General features: G+C 47.6%; 1 protein-coding gene across 8 annotated transcripts in view; it reads left to right on the forward strand.

Annotated features, from left to right (window-relative positions):
• The first annotated feature begins 1,813 nt into the window (after positions 1 to 1,813).
• The window catches only part of FKBP6 (FKBP prolyl isomerase family member 6 (inactive)), a 66,144-nt gene continuing 42,609 nt past the window's right edge, over positions 1,814 to 25,348 (forward strand). For 4 of the 8 annotated variants that reach the window (XM_044993298.1, XM_044993303.1, XM_044993302.1 and 1 more), the window contains exons 1-8: positions 1,814 to 1,928; positions 2,559 to 2,676; positions 6,654 to 6,743; positions 8,247 to 8,449; positions 9,452 to 9,571; positions 11,541 to 11,735; positions 12,222 to 12,331; positions 16,042 to 16,132. In XM_044993298.1, the coding sequence (XP_044849233.1) occupies positions 1,857 to 1,928; positions 2,559 to 2,676; positions 6,654 to 6,743; positions 8,247 to 8,449; positions 9,452 to 9,571; positions 11,541 to 11,735; positions 12,222 to 12,331; positions 16,042 to 16,132 (999 nt within the window). In that variant the 5' untranslated portion in view covers positions 1,814 to 1,856. Of the gene's footprint in view, positions 1,929 to 2,076; positions 2,095 to 2,558; positions 2,677 to 6,653; positions 6,744 to 8,246; positions 8,450 to 9,451; positions 9,572 to 11,540; positions 11,736 to 12,221; positions 12,332 to 16,041; positions 16,133 to 16,557; positions 16,700 to 22,404; positions 22,444 to 24,144; positions 24,244 to 25,348 lie in introns of those variants that run through there. The other 4 variants (XM_044993300.1, XM_044993304.1, XM_044993299.1 and 1 more) reach the window with 4 other exon arrangements.

Consider the following 25,348-nt stretch of genomic DNA (forward strand, 5'->3'; position numbering starts at 1 on the left):
TAGCTATCTTCCCGCACACCAATCCATGGTGCTTACCTCATGCTAACACCCTACCACATCCCATGTTCCACTCCCCCTGAGCTCACTGAAAATCAGGTGTAAACACACACATCATATGACTGAATAGCCAGGCACAGAAAGCTCCACACTTGATAAGAGAGATTCAGATGGTTACTTTAGTCAGCGTATGGCTTCCAAGGAAGTCCTTTAGAACAGTGGTTTTCAGCCAGGGGCACGCCTACCTCTGGGGGTACACAGAGGTGTTCCCGGGGGTATGTCAGTCAACTCTTCTAGAGAGTCGCCTAGTTTTACAACAGGCTACATAAAAAGCACTAGCGAAGTCAGTACAAACTAAAATTTCATACAGACAATGGCTTGTTTATACTGCTTTATATCAGTGTTTCTCAACCTGGGAGTCACGATTTATTTAATAATCATATGGTAAAAATGAGAAAGTCAGCAATTTTTCAGTACTAGTATGGTTGTGACACTTCTGTACTTTTATGTCTGATTTTGTAAGCAAGTAGTTTTTAAGTGAGGTGAAACTTGGGGTACGCAAGACAAATCAGCCTCCTGAAAGAGATACAGTAGTCTGGAACAGTTGAGTACCATTGGTTTCGGACTTTTACATGGATCCAGTCCAACTGGCAGAGCTGATGGAAACATTTTTTCAATGAAAAAAACATTTTCACTTGGGTTGAAATTTTCTGGGTTTTTTTCTACAAAAACAGAAATCTTTTTTTTTTATTTCAATTTTTGGTCACATATTTAACCAAAAATTGAAACTTTTACTGAAAACAGTTTAGAAAACCTAAACATTTTCATTGGAATTTTTTTTGGGGGGGGGGGGGGACTTTTATGGTAGTTAATGAGAATATTTTGGATGGCATATTAAACCTCATGCCTCAGGGTTTAAACCAATTTCAAACAAAAAGAGATTAGGAGACCCAATGTGTGGGTCAGATTATCCCATATCTGATACTGAGTAGTTCTTCCAACATCCTCTGAAGCAGATAGTTCTGGCCACTGTCAGAGGAGGGGGACTGCTTTGTTCTCATCCGATCTCGCAATTGCTAGGTTTGTGTGTGACCTTCAGCGAATCATTTGGGTCTCTGTAAAATGGGGTTGATATTTCCCTTCCACTGGGCTGTTATAAGGACAGAGTTTGTTAATGTTTGTGAAGTGCTCGGATACAACAGTGGGGGGCTATAGAGACCAAACAGAGCTCGGGCTCACCCCCAACACCTCTGCTGCAGTCTGGCGGGGCAGGGCTAGGTTTTCCCTTCCTACAGCATCACGTTGAGAAGCGTTTGGTTGTTTCCCAGCCTGCAGGAGGCTGTGGGGAGGAAGCAGGGGCCGGAGTGAGGACGGGGGTCGAGCACCACCTGGCACATTGGAAAGTTGGCCCCTGTGGCTGGAGAACCCAGGGGAAAAATTAGCAGGTGCTTAACACCCACTGGCAGCCAACTCCCCCAGCGCCACCGCCTGCCCCACTGGGGCGCCTCCCCCGCAGGGCAGGACACGGGTGGGTGCAGGAGACCCCAGGGCCGCCCACGCCCGCAGCACCGGGCAGGGCAGCTCCTGCACCCCCGGGCGGTACCTCTCTGGCTGGGGGTGGAGGGGCGCTAAGGAAACTACATGTCCCAGCATGCCTCACTTCACCGGCGGGCGGTACATGGGTGGGGCGGTCACGTCTCAACGCTTCGTCTGTGTGATTGGTTGAGATTGGTGATGCGCCGAGCTTTGATTGGCTGCTGGGGAGCCTGGGCGGCCTGAGGCGCAGAAGAGCCGCCACGTGCTTGGGCGGGGCAGGGTTCTCGGAGCGCGATTGGCTGGCGCGAGACGGGCGGTCTGAGATGGCGGGGCGCGGCCGCGGGTGGCCGCGGGAGCCGCTCAACGGGCTGCAGGCGCGGGCCGGGGGCGGCGCGGTGAGGCGGGATCCGGAGTGACGCCGGTTCCCCGCGCCCCGGGCCGGGCTGTGCGCGCCGGGGGGCGGTTCAGATCCGGCCCGGCTGCGAGCCAGCCAGGGCCCCGCCTGTTTCCTTCCCCGGCTTCCCGCGCGGGCCGCACCCCGCCGGCTGGCGGGCCAAGCCCGTTAGTACCCGCGGCGCCCCCGGGCGGTGCCCGGCCCGGACCCGCTGCAGGTGTCGGCAGCCTGGCGGGCGTATCCGGCCGCCCCCGTGCGGGGCAGAGCCCCCGGGTGGGGGAGGGGGGAGTGTCTTTCATGCTGCGGGTTCCGCTCCGGGCATCACCCACCCTGCGCCAGGCTGCCACGAGCTGGGCTTTGCCATAGATTTTAGGCAGCGAGTAAAGTTCGTTGGGGTGTGAAATCCGAGAGCCTCCCAGCTGTGTAACCCCTGCGCCTGACCTGGAGCCTGCGATGGGCCTGTGGCAGTACAGCTTTGAGGCAGGATTGTGCCGATCCCGCAGTATTTCAGCGCAGCGCTTCTGAGCGGAAACCCTCTAATTACAGCTGCGACATCTTCATGTAATAACGTAGACGTGCCTTGTTAAAATCTGATGGCTAAGTGGCCTCGTTCTTTTTCCACCATTCGTAGTCTCCTTACCAGCGGCTGGGCCAACGCATGCAGGATGTTACTGGTGACAGAGGGGTGTTAAAGGAGGTTATCCGTGCCGGCGCTGGAGAAGTTGTGCCCCAGGATGCTTCTGTGTTAGGTAAAACCGCTCTCAAGTGTTGGAGGCCTTTTGCTGGGATTATCTACCAAAGAGCATGTCTGGGTGTGTTTTTGTTTTTATACTAAGTGAATGTTTCTGCCCACATCCACTTTACAATTTTGACGTTTGCTTAGTGGCTGGTATTCTAGGCCAGTGGTTTTCAGCCTGTGGTGTACAGACCCCAGGTCTGCAGGCTGTGCCTAAGATTCCCAAAGCGGTCTGCACCTCCATTTGAAAATTTTTAGGGATCCACAAATGGAAAAAAGGTTGAAAACCACTGTTGTAGACCACTGGTTCTCAGCCTTTTTGGGCTCAGGACCCATTTGTAATTGTTGCTGGCCTGTCGCAATCCAGTAAATAGGCTGGTGGGGGGTGTTGGATCCTGCCCCAAGGGGAAGCCCTGGGGGCGGGTTCCAGAGCCCACCCCACATTCATCCTGCAGTGGTGGCTCCTGCAGCTCTGGTCCCACAGGGCTGGCCGGGTTCGGCTCCCTGCTTTGGACGTTGCAACCTCCAGGGTTGCAGTGCCACTCAGGCGTGGCCCTGGCTGGCTAGGCCGCGTTTGTGAGAGTGGTGTTGCCACCTGGTACATGGGGTTGTAGTGTCACTCAGACTTGTCCCAGCCAATCTCCTATTATGATGGAAGGGCATCTGGATCAAACCAGAGTGGCACTGCAACCCCAGAGTTCGCAATGCCCAGAGCGGGGAGCTGAGCAGCTCCAGGAGACCAAAGCCGCAAGAGTTGCCACATGACTCTTTGAAATGTTCTGGTGATCCAAGTTTGGGTTGCAGCCCGTGGGGTTGAGAAATCTTGTCTTAGCCCTCGGTAACTGTGCTGCTTTGCCACACGTGAATAAATGGAGGTAGTTGGTGACGCATCAGGTTTGTTCTAGGATTCTCTCGGCCCCTTCGTGTCTCTGAACACTTACAATATACCAGTCTGAATTCAGTTTTATCGCAGACTCCCAGGAGATGCCAAAGATGTTACAAAAAAGAGCTTTAACTGTAATTTGCTATCGAGAGCAATATGCCCTGCCATATGTGCTTGATTTTTATTTAAGAATGTCTTGTTCAGGATTGCTGGTTTAGGCTGTTCTTAAGCTGCTTACTTCAAAAAAAAAAATCAGTCTCAGTAAAATATGGATTGTATTGCTTAAGGAAATCTGTAAAAGGAGTCTCACCTCTTTTGTGAAAGCTGTAGGTTTCAATTGGGTTCATGTTCAGTCAGCTGATCCCAGCCCTGTAATGAGATCTGCACAAGTTGGTCTCACTCTCATTGCAGGATCTGTACTTTTGGTGACTATTTGTGGCTGTCCAGAAGTACAACACTTGTGAACATGAGGTGACTGCTCTTTATAACGTACATTGTGGAAGAGTTTAGGCTCAAATTTGACTGAAAGCTGAAATGTTTATTGGCTGCAGAGTATCTTCTAGTGTTGCAGTGGCTTGTAGAGCTTTTCTTTCTTGGCATCGTAAACACACTAACATACCTTTATAGTATCTTTGTTTGCTGTCCCAGAAGCTGACAATCAGAGGGAGTTACAAGTTAACAAATTCTGTTCCAAGTGCTGTCATCAAAATGCGGTGTACAGTAGATGAAATGAAGAGATGTTGATTTTTAAGAACGCAGGAAGCATTTCACCAGTAGATTGAGCCTAGGTCAGTATTGGCTGAAAGCTGATTCAGTTTGGTGGTGGTTTGCCTTTTGTGACATGACTCGTAGATTGAAAACCAGAGGGGACCACCCTGATCATCAGGTCTGACCTTGTGCACATCGCAGGCCACAGAACCTCACCCACCCGCCCAGGGCCGGTGCAAGGATGTTTCGTACCCTAGGCGAAACTTCCACCTTGCGCCATCCCCGAGCCCCTGCCCTGAGGTGCCCCCCCACCCCCGCGGCAGCTCCCCCTCTCCGCCCTGAAGTGCCCTCCCCTCCGTGGCAGCTCCCCCCTCTGCCCTGAGGTGACCCCCCGCGGCAGCTCCCCATCCCCCACCCTCTGCCCTGAGGCACTCCCCCCTCCCCCCTGCTCTGCGCATGAGCACCCCGAGCATGCTGTCGCTGCTTCACTTCTCCTGCCTCCCAGGCTTGCGGCGCCAGTCAGCTTAGGCTGCCAAAGAAAATGGTGCCCCCCAAATCCTAGTGTCCTAGGCGACCGCCTAGGTCGCCTAAATGGTTGCACCGGCCCTGCACCCGCCCCTGTAATAGACCCCTAAACTCTAGTCATGATTTGAGGACTTCAGTGACTCAGACAAAGACTTCAGGTTACAGAGAACCCACCATTGGCACTAGTTTAAACCTGCAAGTGAGCTGTACCCCAGGCTGCAGAGGAAGGCAAAATCCTCCCTGGGTCTCTGCCAATCTGACCCATGGGAAAATTCCTTCCAGACCCCAAATATGGTGATCAGTTAGACCCTGAGCATGTGGGCGAGACCCACCAGCCAGACACCTGGGAGAGAATTCTCTGGAGTAACTCAGAGCCCTCCCCATCCAGTGTCGCATCACCGGACATTGGAGATATTTGCTACTAGCAGTCACAAATCAGCTGTGTGCCATTGTAGGCAGTCCCATCAGACCATCCCCTCCATACGTTTATTAAACCAAGGGCATGTCTTCACGGCAGCGCTTTAATGTGGCTGTGTAGTCATGGCGCTCCCAGTGCTATAAAAACCCCACCTCCACGAGTGAAGTAGCTACCAGTGCTGGTGCAGGACTCTTTTTTTGAGTTTCAGATCACCTGGTTAAGGCAGGGTAGGCTCTTGCCATACTTTCTATTTTTCCTATGCAGTGGGATAGTTTGCTCTTGTGTCCTTAACATCTCTTTGAAAAACTGCCAACTCTCTCCAACTGCTTTTCTCCTTAGACTTGCTTCCCATGGGATCTTACCTACGAACTTCCTGAGTTTGCTAGTCAGCCTTCTTGAAATCCATTATTTTCTGCTGTTTTCCCTTCTACTGTTCCTTAGAATCATGAACTCTATCATTTCATAATTACTTTCACTTAAGCTGCCTTCCACTTTCAAATTCTCAACTAGTTCCCCCACATTTGTCAAAGTCAAATCTAGAACAGCCTCTCCCCTAGTAGCTTTCTCCGCCTTCCTAAATAAAAAATGGACTCCAGTGCATTCCAATAATCTGTGCACTGCTGTATTTTTTTCCCAGCAGATGTCTGAGTAGTTGAACTCCCCGATCAGCACCAAGTCCTGTGCTTTGTTCTTGTGTCCCCACTGGTGCTGTGCTTAACTCCTCTCCCTCCCTGGTATTTATCTCTCTGATGTATTTATAGAGAGCAATCATATCTTTCCTCAGCCTTAGTTTGGATAGGCTAAACAAGCCAAGCTCTTTGAGTCTCCTCTTGTAAGGTAGGTTTTCCATTCCTCTGGTCATCCCAGTAGCCCTTCTCTGCACTTGTTCCAGTTTGAGTTCATGTCTCTTAAACATGGGAGACCAGACATGAGATTGGCTTTAGTCCTATGCTAATTGTGGTGATGGTCTTTGTGGTATGTATTAGCGTTCCCAGCAGACAATCTCGGCAGAGCTCTGAGTAAGGGGCCCACCCCTGAGAGTTGGTTCCTTTGTGTCAGCTGTTGCTGTATGTGCTGTATCTATTCTGCCAATAGACCAAGGATTTTTGTTTCTAGAGCTTTCCATCTGCCCATCTTTTCCCAGTACTAAATTCACACACACGTTTGCTAGATAGAAAATGACAAACTGGTAGACAGAGTTGTGTTGTAAAAAGTTGTAGGCAGTGTTGAGTAAAATTGACACTGTACTAATTTGATGGCAGGGAGATCCTGGAGTGAGTAGTCTGTGCTCCCTCTGCTGTTTGGCAGCCCATGGAAAAGCAGAACAAAAGAGCTGCACCGAGTGTGAGTGGTTAGCAGTTGTATCACCGAAGAAGTGACAGTTTTCTTGAATATTTTGTAACTGAAGTTTTCTAACATCTCCTGCCCTTCTCCCTTTGTATTGGAACTCTTGCAGTGAAATATTCTGGGTACCTGGAATACATGGATAAGCCCTTTGACACAAACTGGTACAGGAGGAATCCTCGGCTGATGAAACTTGGAGAAGGTAAATCCAGACAGAAGAACTAGTACTGAAGGTACAAGGTTGTAAGGACCCTGCCCCTTCTGCAGCGCTCTGGCTCTGGCTGTGTTAATACCTTAAAGCCTGGTATAGGTTGTGTGCTTTCATAATGTCATATGTTCTAAGGGTTGGGATTACAAGCTACCACTGTGCCTTTGCCTCCTGCTTCCAGGGATGACTGAGAGCTGTTTTCCCCTCCTGGCTATGGATCCAGAAGGGACAGTGTAAACTACCTGCGAGTTGTAGAATTTGGCTGTATTTTGTGCCTCAAGCAATCAAAGCAAGTATCCACTTTAACACATGAGCCTTGCAGCTTATGCAATATTTTAAACACTCCTTCATTCCAAAGCTGGAGGCAGAGAACATAAGAACGGCCATATTGGGTCAGACCCAGGGTCCATCTATCCCAATATCCTGGCTGCTGACAGCAGCCAATGCCAGGTGCTCCAGAGGGAACGAACAGAACAGGTGATCATCAAGTGATCCATCCCCTGTCACTCATTCCCAGCTTCTGGCAAACAGAGGCTAGGGACACCATTCTTGCCCATCCTGGCTAATAGCCATTGATGCACCGATCCTCCATGAACTTATCTAGTTCTTTTTTGAACCCTGTTAGAATCTTTTCCTTCACAACATCCTCTGGCAAGGGGTTCCACAGGCTGACTCTGTTGTGTGAAAAAATACTTCCTTTTGTTTGTTTTAAACCTGCTGCCTGTTAATTTCATTTGGTGACCCCTAGTTCTTGTATTGTGAGAAGGAGTAAATAACACTTCCTGATTTACTTTCTCCACTCCAGTCATGATTTTATAGACCTCTATCATATCCTCCCTTAGTCATCTCTTTTCCAAGCTGAAAAGTCTGTCTTATTAATTGCTCCTCATATGGAAGCCGTTCCCAAACCCCTAATAATTTTTGTTGCCCTTTTCTGAACCTTTTCCAATTCCAATATATCTTTTTTGAGATGAGGTGACCACATCTGCATGCAGTATTCAAGATATGGGCGTACCACTGATTTATATAGAGGAAATGTGATTTTTCTGTCTTATTATCTACCCCTTTCTTAATGATTCCCAACATTGTTTGCTTTTTTGACTGCCGCTGCACATTGAGTGGATGTTTTCAGAGAACTATCCACAATGACTCCAAGATCTCTCTCTTGAGTGGTAACAGCTAATTTAGATGCCATCATTTTATATGTATAGTTGGGATTATGTTTTCTGATGTGCATTACTTTATTTATCACCATTGAGACTGAATACCGGCATCTGCCAGGCTACCGGAATATGGGTGGTTCATTTTTGTGATCCATGGTGCATGCTGTACTGCTGGATGTGTATAAAATTGCCATTGCTTGTTAAGAATTGGCAGTCATAAATGCTGAAAATTGAAAAAGCTAAAGGTTGCAAACCAGGTTTTAAGAGACATCGGTCTTTCAGGTTAAGGTTTTTGAGACCCACTTCTTAAAAGTTCCACTTCTTGTTTTGCCAGAGATTACACTTCAGGGCATGGAGGTTGGCCTGCTGACCATGAAGAAGGGAGAGTTGGCAAGATTTCTCTACACACCAAGTTATGCCTATGGGGCATTGGGCTGTCCTCCTTTGATTCCCCCTAATGCCACAGTCTTGTTTGAGATGGAGCTTCTGGACTTTCTAGACTCGGCTGAGTGTGACAGATTCTTTGATTTGACTCCTGTGAGTTAGTTACACAAGTAGCTTTGAGCCATAAACACCGAATTTTAAGTCTTTGTTCTTTACTGTCTTCCCTGTTACGTATGCCGGTTGCTGCAGTATTAGGATGATGTCAGATACTCTTGTTCAAAATAGCTTCCAGCAAATAGCACCTGTAGTACATTTGTGTGAACGGGCTCGATGTCCTTGTTCATGCCTCTACCTACATACTTGTAAAACGCCAGCACAGTTATGCTTGCACCACGCTGTCCGTATCTCACCCTTGCAGTGCCCCATGTTCCAGGCCGTGTAGCTGGCAAAGAAAATAAAGCAGCAGAGATGCTTAATGTGACTTAAAAAGTGCTGTTCCAGCCCAGTGAAGTCAGTGGGGCTACATCTGTTTACAACTAGTTGAAGGTTTGGCCCTAAAATCTTCCCGATTTTCCCTCGCAGTGGAAACTTCCCTCCTTCCCAGCCTGTGTCAAGAACATTTCAAAGTGTAAATTAAAGAAAAGAGATTCTTGGGAGAAGCATTAAAACAAACTGAAGCTGTAGTTCTTAAAACTGCTTTGCATGTTTTCAAATAAACATGTTTGCCTGTTCGTACCATAACTCCGAGTGTAACCCAGGGGAGAAGCCAGTCAGCGTGGGATTTCGTTGTTTCTAATGAGTCCTGCAAGAACCTTGGAGAGTAGCTCCCTCTAGTGAAACTGAATTTATGTAGAACAGCTCAAGGATGTAACTGGCAGCCCACGTAGGAAATTCTTATCAATGTTTGTTAGGTTGGGGAGGGTATCTTCTTTGCTCCTGAGTTGACCTTTATGAGGATGGCTTCCGCTCCTAAAGATAGGCCTTTGTCGCTCCAGTCCTCCTGTGTCCTTTGTGCAGCCGTTCACATACCAACTCTATGTGTTAGACTTTGGAATGTTACTCCCTTGTCTGACCACTTGGAAGTGCAATAGGTACTTGTCTCAGCATTCCTATTTTGTGTCTACTAATCAGCTGAATTTTGGCTTCTGTACACAGGAGCAGCAGGATACGTTCCCACTACAGAAGATGTTGAAAGTGGCAAACACAGAGAGGGAGTTTGGCAATTACCTCTTCCGCCAGAAGCGCTTCATGGATGCCAGAGAGAGATACAAGCGGGTAATAAAATCAGGATGACAGGGTTATGCAGTCTCTAGAGGATAGTAATTGACAACTAAGCATTAGCTGGAAGCACAAAGTGGAAAACAGTTTAGAGAAGAATTACCCTCTAGCATAATACACCTGGGAAACACAATTAAGCTACAGTTTTAAATTCTGTTAGAAGTTGATAATTTAAGGACCGTATTAAGCAGCTGTCTTTGTATGCTCTGCCAAGGTGTGTGCTGAGCAGCAATGAAAGGAAATACAGGTTGGTACTAGTATGTGAACCTGCTTCCCCCACATTTACACCTTGCTGGTCCCATTTAGTGCAGGCAAGGAAATGTACAGATGGGTTGGTGTACTTGGAATACATCTCAAGTTCTAGAAATGGCTTTGAACATATTTCCTTCAATTGCGACAGTCACGTAGCTGGACTCTTCCAGCAGAGCTTTCAGCAGAAAGAGGAGAGCCTGTCCCTAGAGCATGGCCTTAGGCAATGAGGGAGCCGAGATAACATTTTCAGAAGTGACTTAGGCACTCAGAATGCCAAGATTTATTAAAAGTCTAATCCCTCTAAATCACTGAAATGCTTTTGAAAATTTTACTCTTAGTCTCTCAACAAGGAAATGTTACCCCATCACCTGTTGCTGGGAGGCTTTATCTTTTTGTTTCTAATGCCACAAGATGCACTCCTAGTCTTTTTAGCTAGGACATGAGTGTTTGTGTCTTACAGAAATTTTGTTCCTGTTTTGAGGATACTTTCTTTACCACCACTTTTGCCTGTGCGGGGATGTACTTAAGTGAAATTTCTGTGGATGGTTTCCTCCTCCACCCACACTTCTAAAATTTGTGAGATTTTCCTTTCTGCAGTGTATATATTAGAAAAAACAGCAATTCCAAACAAACGCTGCGCAACCTGTGTAGCATTCACAGTGCGCTAGGCACTTCAAAATCAAAACAGAAACAAGGTCCCTGGTCTAATCTCAGTCCGCAAGGAGCAGAAGAGGTGTGCTGTGCCACAACTGCCAATGACTGAGCTGACTGGTCATGTTCAGGATGCAGCCTACAAATGCCAGTCTATTTTTTTGCTTTTTATCTGAAACATGTGTTGTCAGAGTGGTACCGGTGTGGTGCTCTGCTCTCTCCAATGTTGATATCACTTGGCTGCGTGCGTGTGTTCCCTCTGTGTGCTGTCCCAGCTCTGCGCAGATAGCTGACATAGCAGACCCAACGAGAACCCCCAATAACCACAGAGTCCAGTAAGATGCAAAGTCACGTCGACTAGGTTTATTGCGACCTCGGACACAATGGCAGTTCCCCGTAGATTACTTAGTCTACCGGGCATACTACAAGAAAGTGCCTCTTGGCAATGGACCCGGCTCAGTCAGTGGCGGGACTTTCCACTGCCCCCTAGGCCGGACAAAGACACTGCCCCAGGGATGCATTCTTATACCCAGATACAAACAAGTTACACATCACACCTGATGTATTGAGGGGCCACCCCTCTACGCAGCAAGGTTCAACCTCTCTACGTATTTAGGTGCCGCCTTCTACCTTGTACATGTTGGTTCGATCAAAACAACTCTATCCATCATATTACACTTTTGGCCCTGTCATTGGGATGGGCCAGCCTGTTTTTTGTTATCTGTGTGGAATGTGCAAGTATGTGAATGTTCAGTACCTTTTAGGTATCTTCTTGCAGCACCGGCCCTTGCCAGCTTCTGTGAGCAGGGCCTGCCTCTGGCTCACAGCTTCACTTTGCTTTATGTTAGCAAAGTCTTGACCATTACTTTAGTTTAGGCCTCATACCAGGCCTCTGATACCAAGGTTTATATCTTAGGGCCTCCTCTTACTACAACATGTTTCAAAGGTGGTTAAGTTCCTGTCTCTCTTTAGATCAGTGGTCAGATAAAGTCCTCAGTTTTCCACAAACATATGCACCATGCATTATTTGTTTTTTTGATTTTTTTAAAACCCATCTGCCCAGGCCTCCTTGATCCTGTGTCGCAGGCCTTCCAGTGGGGATGAGCAGTGCCAGATTGATGCTGCCAAACTGCTGGTGTTTTTGAATCTGTCATTTACTTACCTGAAGCTGGAGCGTCCTGTCCGAGCTCTGACATATGGAGAAAAGGCACTGGAGATTGACGAGAGAAATGCCAAAGCATTATTCAGGTGTGGCCAGGTGAGCAAAAGTAGATTCCTCTGTTGGGTTAAAAACAACAAGGAGTCTGGTGGTACCTTAAAGAGTAACAGATTTATTTGGGCATAAGCTTTTGTGGGTAAAAAACCCACTTCAGATGCATGGAGTGTGTGTGGGTTAAGAGGTTGCATCAAGCTAAACCCCAGCCTTGCTAGTTTGTGGGGAAGACATGCCACAGAATAAAATGAGCCGCTCAGAAAATCTGTTAAATACTGGGCCAGGCTTTCAGATGTGCGGTGTGCCCGCAGCTGCCATAATAGTTGGTGGGAGTTATGCTGAATACTCATGTCTGAAAACCTGGCCCTTTGCAAATACATTGCAGAGCTCTGTTTTTTTTCATGGATCCAAGCAGTTGTTTAGGAATTGCTTATTTCCAAAACTTGAAACATATATTCCCATAAAGTAATCCTGAAGAGCTACTGTGAGTAGATATTTATTCTCTAATTCTTGTCCTTCTTTCAATGACAGGCTTGTCTCTCTCTGACAGAATATGGAAAAGCTCGGGATTTCCTTGTCAGAGCTCAAAAAGAACAGCCCTTTAACCATGATATTAACAATGAGCTGAAAAAGCTGGCCAGGTGAGAGAACTCCTTTTAGCTATTGTGAGGTGGGGGAGAGAATGCTTAGGTGGACAAAAAAATACACACTTGAGTACCTTCCACAAGATAAAGAACTGTCTAGAAATTCTCTCTAGAATGTGTTAAAAGAAAGAGCCAGCAGACTAGCTTTTGTAAAGATTAAATCAGCAAATGGTTGAGCTCTGGAAACACAAGTCTTTTTAAAAAAAAAAAAAAAAAAGAGGGGGGTGGTTAGTTTGATTAATTTGCAGATGCAGTACTTCAGAGTGACTTGTGAGTAGATGACAGAGATCCACTGTTTCCATACAATTGCTCTGGGGGGATATCTCTATTGCAGCTGCTATACACTTCACTCGAGTGGGTAGGGCAGGCTGTTGATGACAGGCTAGACTGGGAGCACTGCAATATCTTGACATCAGTAATATATTGTACGTTAGAGTTCACTGCGATAAGATCCTGTTTCCTTTAAGATGTGTTGCTTGACTTCCCCTGCTTTTCCACTATTGAGGATGATACTTACCACTTACAGCACTGTCAGAATCTTCCCGCAAATTAGTTAGTGTGTTTGCAAAGTGAATTCCATGCTGCCTTGGTGATGATAAATCAACAGCCTTGGAGAAATGAACTTATTCTGGGGGCAAACAGAGTTTAACACGAGCAGTTGCAGCACAGTCTCCTCTACCAGTGTGCTTGGTCACGTTTTCATGAGACTGACTCTAGTGTCCCCATCTTATTCTGTTCTTGTCGTCTTGGGAAAATACCAACAAAGGAGCTATTAGTGCCAGTTATGTTGCAGACACCTTTGGGAACTATGCAGTGAGGGCCTCAGCGCTCAGCAAGGTCACCAACTCACCTTAGGTAGGCATCAGAACAGCTGTTGGGTGGAACTGACCAGTTTCATTCTGGTCAACCCAGGTCACGCCTGTAATGGAAGAGGTGAAAGCTTCCCTCTCCGCTGTCCTGCCTGTGTCAGGACATTCCACTCCTCAGCTGTCTGGCATGACAACATCTTTCCTTGGTTGAAGTGCTTGCAGTGTGGGTATTGCCTGGCCCTTTTGCAATCCTCTAGTTCTTTGCCCTGCCCGTGAATTAGACTAGAGAAAATACAGAGCAAAGGAAGTGAAGTGGACCTGGTGGTATGAGAGACCAGGAGCGTTATTTCCGTGCCCTTAGAGAGAAGGCAGAAGAAAAGGGATGGAAAATGGTGCCCTCGATTGAGGCACGGGCTTGTCGGTTCCTTTCTCCATTTGTGGAAAGTTGCATTGCCAGTGTGGGTGAAAGGCTCTGTGTCTCAGCCCTCTGTTTTGTGCTTTTCATCTGTTTGTAAGTTGTAATCAAGTTGTAAGTAGCAGCCTGCTTTACAGAGGGCAGTGGATGTTGATGAGATATTATGAAATATGATGTTCAGCATCGTAATCTGTCAGTTACATATTTAAATCCCAAGGCGCTAAGTAGATTGGCAGTGGCCCTGGAGGTTTTTCACCTTCCTCCGAAGCATGGGGCAGGGGTCGCTTGCTGGTGGATTATCTGCTACTTGAAGTCTTTAAATCATGATTTGGAGCATTCAACAGCAAAGTCAAGGGAGAGAATTAGTTCAGGAGTGGGTGGATCGGCTTATGTGGCCTGCATCTTGCAGGAGGTCAGACTAGATGATCATAATGGTCCCTTCTGATCTTGAATTCTATGATTACAAACACAGCTAAACAAGCAGTCATTATAAAATGATTCTGGATGACTAGGTAGGTAGCCTATTGGATCCAGTCTGATAGCTTGTGGACTGATCTGCACTGTACTAGGATGCCCAAGAAGTAATTGATTCTGGGTAGCTTCACGTAAGATCTTATGTACAATTTAGAGCATCTAAGTTTTTGTCAAGACTCTTGATGATAGATAGATATAGGGTCTCATTCTGACCAATACAAGGTGTGTGTAGCTCTCTTGACTTTTATGGGCTAATCCTAATCTTTTTCTTAGGTGTGAGCTGAGCAAACTAAAACCCATCAGATTTAAAATATTTCTAAACCACAGACAACTAACAAGGGGCTCTAGTGTCCAGGTGTAATTCAGGTTTGTCGTCTTCTCCCCCTTCTGTCTTTGGGTGCTGCAGCATGTGCAGCTTAAAGCATACACCTTGGAACTTGAACACAATGGAGGAGCTGGCTAAGGGAACGTCAGCTTGGAGTTTCTGCTTCTGTGGGTTGGTGTCAGAAGTTAAAATTAGCGTTATCGTAGGGGTTTTTCTTTTTTTGTACTTTAAAAATTTTTTTTTTTAGATTAGTAATGTAAAAGAGAAGAAAACACTGTTTTCAGGCTGAACTGTGAGATAACTGGCTAAATCTGTTTAGCTTTGTCACACCTTTAGGGCTCCTTGATGTGATCTGGGAAAAACTACAAAAGATGGAGTATAAGTGATCTCTCTCCTGCCATCCATCTCCAGCCTCTGACAAACAGAGGCTAGGGACACCATTCCTTACCCATCCTGGCTAATAGCCATTAATGGACTTAACCTCCATGAATTTATCCAGTTCTCTTTTAAGGCTAGGACTATAACAGGGTTTCACAACCTCCTCAGGCAAGGAGTTCCACAGGTTGGCTGTGCGCTGTGTGAAGAACGTCCTTTTATTTGTTTTAAACCTGCTGCCCATTAATTTCATTTGGTGGCCCTTAGTTCTTATAATATGGGAACAAGTAAATAACTTTTCCTTATTCACTTTCTCCACATCACTCATGATTTTATGAATCCAAAATAATCCATACCAGCTGAAGGAGACTTTCTGTATTTGGAATCCTAGAATGTCAGGGTTGGAAGAGACCTCGGGAGGTATCTACTCCAATGCCCTGCTCAAAGCAGGACCAGTCCCAGACTAAATCATCCCATCATCCATCATTTGGTGGAGCTCTGTTCTCCAGTACTTCTTAAAATAATACCTAGCTCTCAAAAGGCTTTCTAATACCCAGCTCTTACATAGTTCTTTTAATCAATAGAGCTCATTCAATAACTGGATTTCACTGTTTAACAGAGTATTGAAAAACCACAGCTAAAACCATAATACAGCTGTGTGTCAAAAGTCAAATTGTGATGGAAAATCCAAGCTTGTTCTCAGTGGGGCTAATGTAGGCAAGATCCCACCAAAGCATGATTTTTTTGGAGGTTACAGAGCCATTAGAAATGCTGCCAAACACATTTGGTGCTTATATGAGCTCAGCTTTTGTTAGCTGTGGTAGGTTCCCCATTTTGTTGGGTTGTGATGGCTTTCGTGATGTGAACAAGTGTCATCTAAGCTGACTTTTGCTTTCACGTGGACTCTACTTGGATCTCCAAAGACAAAAATGTTTGAACCTGCTATTCCACCTAGATGTATCCTCCCTGTTTGACCTATGTTTCCAAAACTGACAGAATAAGGTTGTTTCTTATGGTGAGATTTGTGTCGGGAGTGTATTGGTGTATTTGACTTGGTGGTAGTTATGGCTCAAAAAAGACTTGGTCTTGGACACCTCCAGCTCTGCAACATAATTGTGTTTGTATAGGATCAAAAATGACGTTTTCAGTACAGTCGAAAAGGTAAGAAGTCTGTCTGTGTTGAGCCATTTACACCCGTGATCTTGTCCTGATATAGCCCTGTTCAGAGCAGTTCTTCCCTCAGTAGCGGTGTCTATATTGGTTTAGCTGTAGAAATAGCCATCCCGTAACAATGTGCCTGATTTTGCAGCTGTTACAGGGACTACATGGATAAGGAGAAGGAAATGTGCTGCCGAATGTTTGCTCCTCTCAGCTTTTCTCCTGTGGAACCAGAAATAAAGGTAAGAAATAGTCAAGAGGAGCATGTGGGTGGAAATGGGTTTGTTTCTTTTCAGATCTTCATGTCTTGCCTGGGCTTGTATTCACTGGCAACCACAAAACTGCTGAACATAATCTCTCTCCTCTGCCTGAAAGCTGCAGAGGAAGAACCTACCACAGGAGTGTTTGTAGTGGAGTGTGGCAGTAAGATACTGTCCAGCACTAACTTCTGGATCTGTGAAATGTTGTCTGCACTTTGTAGGGTGACCATATTTCCCTGTGCTGAATACGGGACACCTGGTAAAATTACTCGTATTCAAGCGAGTTCAACGGCAATCAGTGAGAACTAGGCTGTACAAACGTTGAAATTAACATCAAGTTGACTGAGCCCCTGTTAAAAAGAAATATTGTCTAGTTGGATTCTTTTTATTTCCCTTCTTCTCTTTAGGGCTTTAGGGCTCACATAAGGAGGGGTGACGCATATACCCCTCTCCCCCCCAGGGAGAGGTCACACAGACACTCCTGTACACCCCTCTCACACGGTGGGTGACCAACCGACCCAGCCCTCCCTGCCTGACTGGCCCCGACAGACCCACCTCTCCTGGTACCTGGTGCTGCATCTTCCCGAGGCAACACATGAGGTAGGGTGGGGGGAGATGAAGGGTCACATTCCCCCCATCCCAAGATTTCTGCTAGGGTTCACACCAGAATGTGGCCAGCAGCAGCCTTTCAGCTCTGTGCAGGAGGGACGGGAGCTGCTTCCAGCCACAGGGGAGGACGGGGGAAGGGATGACATGGCCTGTGTCTTTGCAGAGTTCATCTCTTTTCCTCCTCCCATGTGGCTGGAAGCAGCTTGTCCCTTCCTGCCCGCACAGTGTGGAAAGGCAGCTAACACCTCCAGGCTGCTTCTGGCCACTGACATAACCCTGGCAGCAGCGCGGGCAGAAAGGGACAAGCCGACGGCAGAGGCTTCAGTGAGCCCGGCCAGAGAGGTGGCTCACTAGGGGAGGGCGCCTAGGGGGCGGAGCAGCTCCACGCTCCCTGGGGGCAGGTTCCAGAGTGGGGGAGGAGGGCAAAGAGGGTGCTAAGCCCATGCCCTGGGGGCTGCTGTAGAGCCTGCAGCTTCAGGGCATGAACAGGCTGGAAATTGCCCCACCAGTCCGGAGCTTAGCTGAGAACCTGCCCCATGCCACGGCTGGGCGGGGCTTTGGCACGTGCAGGGCTCAGCTCCTCCCGGCTAGTGCCCCAGGCCAGAGGGTATTGGGCTTTCCCGGGGCGCCAGCCCAGCCAGGCTGCTGGTGAGCTGAGCACTCCAACCAGGGGCTGGTTCTCCGTACAGCGCTGGGAGTGGGACGTGCCCCGCCGGGGGAGATACGGAGGAGCAGCAGGGCTGGGGTGGGGGAGAAGGGGGCAAAGCAGGGAGAGGACAGTAAGAGTGGGAGCACAGAAAGGGCTGATGGGTGAGCAGCAGAGGTGACACGTAACCGGCCACCTGGGGCCTGCCACACTCACCAGCCAGGGCCAGCTGGAAATGGGACGAGGAGTGGGGCCCTGCCGGTGAGAGCCGGCATGCAGCAGGGGCTGTGCTAATGGACAAGCCAGGGGAGTGGCCGGCCCCACATGCTGCATCTTCACCCCGCCCCCAGCCTTTCACGCCCACCCTGGACCCCCCTCCCCACGCCACACTGGCAGGCGGGCGAGCATCTGACTAGCAGGGATCCGGCCAGCAGGACCCGCCAGTACTGATGGGGGTGGGAGACAGAAAAGATGGGGCAATTTGCCCATGTTGTGTTTTTAAAGGAAAAGTCGGGACGCCTTCAGGAAGGCTGATCAGGTGGCCAGTCTCTAGCAGCAGGTCAGGAAATCCCAAAACTGGCAACAAGAACACCTTCAGCGACTCACTCTTCCCCCTTCCTGCCTGGTCACCACAGCAACGTGAGTGCCAGAGCTGCCTGTGGCCTGCCTTAAGAGCAAATCGCTTCAGAGGGTCAGTCTTCATGGCATTGAGACGGTGGCCATATGGCTTACCTCAGTGGCTGAGGATGCAGGAGTACGTTGGCAGGGACGTGGCTTCAGAATACTGGGATTGGCTCTCCCTAGGCCGTAGGGCATTAAAGATATGTGCTTTCGGAATCCTGAGATTGGGCTTTTGCTGCATAGGTGAGAAATTCTGCTCTTTGAGTTGGACGTGTATCCTGATTGCAATATTTGAACTGGCGCTAAGAACTTGGAACAGGGCTTTTTTGATACCAGTAAATCTTTCCTGTGAGCAAATCCATAGACTTCTTCCAGTCACAGATGCTTCTGCTCTAAGGCCACGGAAAGATTGGCCTGAAGGAAGTAAAGGGGTATATCAGTCAAATGACTATATGAAGGTCATAAAAACAGAAACCTTCATATATGGTCTGATCTTGGCTGAGATACCCTGACCTGCATATCTCCAAAACGTGGCTGGAGAGCTCTGCCAGCCCTATGTTCTCAGCTCAGATATACTGCAAGGCTGGTAAATAAGGCATGTCTCTAGGTTTGAATCTGAGGCCATGCAGGAGAGCCACACTCTTAAATCAAAATCCTTCTGAGTGTACATGCTGGAGAACCATTCCCAAATGGCAACACTCTTGATGGGCACATCTCCTAACTACCAACTCCCACCTGGAATTGAAGGCGCTTAAGTCAAACTCGAGAGTGGAGTCCACTGCACTCAGAATAACCAGCTCCACCTTTTATAAAGCCGGATGAATCAGCTGGCCAATAATCTCAGCTTCCCAGGAGCAATAATGCCTTACGTCCACACTAGTCGCGTCTGACAGTTACACACTGGATCTAGTCTGCAGTGAGTAGAGATGTAGCAATCGCCTTCTTATCCTAATCCATAATCAACTCCAGGTTCAATTTAGAAACTTCTCCAGCCCCACTCCCAATTCTATTAGCAGCTAAACAAATAGACCTGTCCACAAAGACTGATCGACCTCATAGGCTTCCAAAACTACACAGCTGGGAAGTCATCCTCCCTCAGGATCAATGGCCTTGTTCCATTTCACTGCCTGCACAGGTCACCATGGTTCTGTGATCAATTCTGCTGAGGCTGAAGTGTCAGTACGAAGACCCTCTATGCAGGTAGTGAATGCTACAGATCTCCTTCTCTGCTAGAGCCCAACCAAAGGAACCATTCTGATTTATATGCCTAATAAACCCAGACTGCCTACTGATAAGCACAGGAGCTCTCCTCTTTTGCTGACAGAATCTGATAACCATTGGGTCGTGAGAGAAACATATTGGAGCAGAAAACAGCATTCCACCATCCGCTTTGAGAACTGAGCTTTATTCCACATGTGGGACTGACAAGTCCATGCCACTATTATGGTGGTTAGGGGGCATCTCAGGCCCAGCAAGGGAAAAGATGTTGATAAAAAACCTGGCATGCTTCTATAATATTTAAGTAATTAAGTGTGATCTGGCATTATTCCCATTGTAATCATCCTAAATCTTCTCAACCCCTTACTAAGCACACAGAAAAAGGAAAACAGGTAAATGCTTTAAAACTTAAAGAACTAAGGCATTTATTTTAACTGTTTTCTGTATGCACTTTCGCTGTACAGAATCTCTGTCGGGGACGGGTGGGGGAGTCACTGCTTGATGGTCTCTTTAAATGATTTGATCTGTTCTTTTTTTGGAGGTGGAAGAAAGTTATTTTAAATGTTGCTGTTAAAGTCCAATCCTGTTTCTGTTGAGACAAACACAGGGAGAAAGAAAGGTTAACAAAAGATACATTATCTGTCTCCTGTCTCTGCGTATTTTCACTTGCAACCTAGCTGCTGGAGAGAAACAGGCCCAATACATGCTGCTGTTAGCTATTCTGAGATCTGGCAAACAACCAACATTGCGCTGTTGGAGGTACTGCTTTCTGGTGGAGTTGTCTTGGCCAGTTAAGCCAGGCTCTTGTAAGACAGGGCAAAAAGAGAGACATCCTTTTCCTTCCTCACCTATAGGGAGGGTTTAACAGCAGAACCTTAGGTTCACATTTCAGATGTTTGGGATCTTGCCAAACAGGTGGGGATGTCATCTGGTTCCCTCCCTGGCTTGCTTTGGTCAGGGCACTGGGAGCCCACTGGTTCCCTGGTGGATCCCAGGAGGCGGGAGGGGCAGCAGCAGCCATGGTTTGGTGACACTTCCTCCTTCCTGTCCTGCTGCCCCCCAGGGTCTTTCCCTGATCTCCAGATAGACAGTGCCCAGAAAGGGGAGGCAGCCTCTTCCCATTGTGATTAACCAATCAAAGTGTTTTGATTTCAGCCTAACCACCTCCTCCCGTTTAGAGAATCTTTCCAATTGTGTCCTGTCGACCTGTGACTGAATCTGAAGCTCGTCCTTTAACGTTAACAATCCAGTTTGTACCAGCCTTGGTCTCTAGCTGTGGCTTGTTTTTATAAACAGATTTATATCGCTGGCTAAGTTGCGTTTGTTACCTTGAATAGCATAGAGTACAGACCCCTGCACACCACCCACCCGCAGTTTGGCTGTGTGCCCCTGCTAGCTGGTGAGAGCTGTTAGGGAGCACATCTGCCTAGTGCTGAGAGATCATCCCTGTCTAGCACTTGCCTTGAGACATGCTATAGTCTGACTCTCTAAGTGCTTTATGCCAACAAGCTTCATTATGAGGCGCGGTAGTGAAGCCGCTTCAGTAGCATATGACTCTTGCTGATCCCCTCAATCCCTCCCTTCCCACTCAGGGTTCAAGCCAGCTCCTGGCACACACAATGCTGCGGGTAGCAAAGGACGAGCTCAGAGCAACCCACAGATAAAATACGTGCCAGTACTTCAAGTACTGTAGTTATTGATCCCCACCTTTGTGCCTTGGATGCTGAGGTTGGAACCTTTTGGAAAGTGGTGGCTGGGGCAATCCCCCTTTAGTTCAGCACCTGCAGTCCTGTTCTCATGGAGCAATGACAGGTTAACCAAGGGCCAGCCAGCCTCCATAAAGCAGAACAGTATTTATTTAGAACAAAAAACATTACAAAAACAGTTCTTAACAACAGTAAAGAGCTCGGCTTCTGTGAGAGTGATCTCTCCCCTTATGCTAGGGTGGACACTTCATACAATTTTCAGTTCCTTGTTTACCAGGATCTCTTTAACCAGGTCAAACCAGTCTGTGCCACTTTCCACAAGTTGCAAGGCTTCTCCAGGCTGGTTAGCAGCCTGGGGATTTGTGTTAATTACCCTGCAGTGATTTTAGTTCCCACAGGAAAGTCCTGTAAATCCCCAGTCGAGCTAGAATACAATACTTCGGCCATGCAGGTACGCGTAACATTTATAAAGTTGATGCTATAGTCCTTGGATATTCCATGCATCCGTAATATGTCACAAGTGTTATCCATAGTAAGCCAGGGTGGCAGAATGGGGCCATGAGTATTGAAGTCTACCATATAATTTTAAATATGTCTGGCTGGCTTTCAGGGCCTTTCTGCCTGACGCAAAGGGGAGAGTGATCCAGGTTCTACTATGTGTTGCGTCAGTTTGCTCATTCTAATGGCCACTGTTAGAAAACAACTTCCATCTGTTGGTGCATCCATCACCATGTCTTCCGTGTTGGTGGTGTTGATCTGGGCAAGAAGAATGTCTTGGTGGATTGACTCCAAGTGAGGTTTGCTGTGTGAAAACACCGTATTTAAGAATTCTGTATTCTGTATGCCTTTGTGGAGAGAGAGAGAACTCAAAGATCTATTTGCAGTGGGGTGTTAACACTCCTTTTACACAGTGGAGAGGAAAAGGTGTTTTTGTTTTTGTTTTGTTTTTTCTGGACAGGTGGCTTTTTACTGGACTGTAGCAAGGGGGTTCTTCTGTGCACGTCAGCACTTTGGGAAGTAAAGTATCCAGGAAGATAAAACACCATGTCCAGCATTTTGGAGGGCTCCCCACAGGGCAGGTTAAGACAGGTACTGGGAGCCCACCTAGCCTTGGCAAAAGCACCAGTAGTTCAACTCCCCACACTTCCCCATCATCTTTCATAGAAACAGGGTCAGATCTTCCATCTGGATGCACAGGGTGGTTGTCTGGACCATGGAACCCTAGCAGACTGTGTCTCATTGTTCTTTGTAACTTTTTCCTAACAACAATAATATTGCTGTACTTCCAAGTATCCACGAGACAAACATATGTAGCAAAGTGTGTGGTCTGAAAAGATTGCTCATCTGTCTCTGCTATCCTAGACTATTTATTATCTTTTTATTAAAGTCTGGTTTGGCTTTAAGCACAGTCAAAGGTCATCTGGCAGCCGGGCTAACTTATGCCTGTTTTTCAGCCAGTAGATTCACCTGTGGGGTGAACAGCCACCTTCTTGGGATTTCTCCTTGTTTCCCACACTGCTGGACAGGGAGGGAGAGGAGCAGCTGCTGAATTGCTGTTTGATGTGGAGACCTACAGGGTTCAATCCTGTCATGATTATTTAGTGTCTACATTATGAGATGATGCAGACTACGCTTCCAGCAGCCCAGATAGCAGTGATCCTGGTTCTCTTGGTGCATTGAAGAAACCGGAGTATTGGTGAACTCTGGGAAAGGCTGAACTGATGCCAGTTGGAAGAGGAAAGCATCTTGTGGGAGCTGATTGATAAATGCCACCATCTAACCCTTAATCATGGCATGTGGCCATCAGTAATCAGGACAACGTCAGGTCTTGGGGTTGTTGTAGGCTAATTGCTGATCTGGACACCCAGCTGGCAACAGTCACAGGAAATACTGCCTTCATTTGCTGCTAGTGAGATTCCATTTGCTCCTTATGAGTAACTGACTTACCGTGATCCATGCCTTCAGCACCTCCAGCCTGCCCTACTGTTACTTGCTTTACCAGAGACCAAGGGAGAAGCTCCTAGAGAAGCTGCACCTGTTGTATCGTGTGGTGGCTCGTCTCCTCAGTAGGACGAGTCAGAGCGTTGTCTTAGTTCCCCGTTCCGTGCAGTAGCCACTTTACACAGCTCTTGGAAGCCGGGCTGACCTGCCTAGCCCACAGGCCCCTCCTTGCACTTCAGAGGAATCCAGCCTGCAGCTGCCTGTCTGCTGAGGGGCACCAGGAGACACAGAACTCTTTGCACAGCACTTCATCTCCCCACAATTTCAGCTCAGGGCAAAAGCTGCATCTCCCTGCTGCTCCTCACTTCCAGCTGCTGCTGAGCGTCGCCAGGACCAAGGAAGCAGCTCCGCTCCTTCCCGTTGCCTCCACCTCCAGGGAACAGAGGGGAGAGAAGGGGCAGGAGAAAAAAGTGAAGAGAGTGAATCCTCAAAGAAACACTGGGATTCTCCTTCCCCCATCCTCCTCCCGACCCCACCCCAAAGCTGGGACAAAGCAGTTAGGGGAGAGTTCACTTGGGGTGAATGCCCAAAGTGGAGAAGGGGGAAAGGGAAAAATCCCCAAAATGATGATGATTTGGTGGGGTGAGGAACTGATTCTCGAGGGAAATAAATAGGAGGAAAGTTCATGGACAGAGCGGGATTTCATCAGTGCATTTATTTTGGATTTACTTACAATTTATCTTTAGTTGAAGAGGCTTATTCTGCACTCAGGCAAGTCTGCCAAACTTGCCTCTTGCTTGTGAATGTTTTTATTCCTGGACTGTAACCAAAATGGCCGTTCTGCCCTCCCTGCAGAATGAGTTTGACGCTGCTGCTTTAAAGCAGTAGGTCCACGCCTCTCCTTTTTTGGAACCACCATGGCAACTGTGCGATGCTGTGATTGGCCATTCATAAATTTTAGAGAAAAGGAGGCAGTCTTCTCAACCACAGGCCCATTGGCCTACAGCTCCCTTCCCCAAAGAGTTCAAATCTTGTTCATCAGTCCTGTGGCAGAACACTCCTCTTTGCTGAAGTATATTCCAAAGAATTGAAGCTGGCTAGAACTTGGTAGCATTCTCGTTGGCAGAAGTAAATGGCTAAATCAAGAATCTGATGGAGTTCAGTCATTTCTGGACAGATTTCACTATCGCTAATCCGTGTATACATCAGCGATACCAGATATCTAAACCCATCTGTCTTTCTTTGGATACCAGGCAGTGAAAAACTGTTACCGTGGAAGGGACCCTCCACCTCCAACATTCCCAGAATCTACAAAACTTCATAGTCCATGTCCTGGGTCCTAACTACAGTTGGTAAGAAAATAGAATTAGCTTTTTGCAGCTTTAGTGTGCACGCTTAAGTAGTCAGTCCAACTGTTCTGTTGCACTTTGGGCCCATTCCTGTTTGTCCTTGCACGTTTGCCTCCTATAACATGTTAGTGCCACAATAGAAAATCGTGAAGGGGTGTTAACACACTGGTACTTATAGCAATGCGTTCAGCTACTGTAACGTATACCAAGAACCGCATTCTTACGGCAAGTGGTGGTCAGCCTTGGCTCTGGTTCCCATGAGTGACTGCAGCCCAGGTGTTGGAGGAGGAGTATGAAGCTGGGTGAAAAATTATTTTTGCTGTTGTGATCGAGCTATTAATGGGTCATTTCCTGAGTAATAGAATGGCGAGGAGAACTGTTTTCCTGCCTCAACTGGCTCTGCCCTAGAAGCAGCAGTAGGAGAAGGTTACCTTTCTACTTGGCTGTAAGCTTACATGCTCCTTTTTTAAATAGTTCTTCCTGACTCTGGGTTGGAAAAATGAAAGGTCCCTGTTTCAGTGGGGTTTGTTAATTAGGTGCACCCTTAATGTGTCAGGGAAAGAGCAGCTCTAAAACAGCATTCTGAAAAGATCAGTAGAGGCTGAAGAGTGACGTAAACCTTCAATTGAGAATGCCCAAGGGGAGAAATTACTACTAGTAGATTCATCGGCTCCGTGGCCAAGAGCGGCCAGTGTGATCATCTGGTCTGATCCCCTGTATAGCACAGGCCAGAGAACTGCCCCATCATAATGCCTAGAGCAGAGCTCTTAAAAACATCCAGACTTGATTTAAAAATGGTCAGTGATGGCATAATCCGCTACGACCCTTGGTAAATTGTTCCAATGGCTAATTACTCTCACTGTTAATTTTATGCCTTATTTCCAGTCAGAGGTGAAAGTACGCCAGTCTGGTACGGCGTACCGGCAAGAGCCAGTGCGCCGTGCTGGACCGCACCAGCTTCCACGCTGCGGGCAGCCCAGAGCCCTTTGAATCCCGGCCGTGGCTCTGGCGGCTGGGCTGGGGCCAGGATTTAAAGGGCTCGGGGCTCCCCTCAGAGGCAGGAGCTCTGGGCCCTTTAAATCCCTGCCCCACCCCGCAAAGCTCGGGG

Source organism: Mauremys mutica, chromosome 19 (assembly GCF_020497125.1).
Source record: "Mauremys mutica isolate MM-2020 ecotype Southern chromosome 19, ASM2049712v1, whole genome shotgun sequence".
NCBI classification, from domain to species: Eukaryota; Metazoa; Chordata; order Testudines; family Geoemydidae; genus Mauremys; species Mauremys mutica.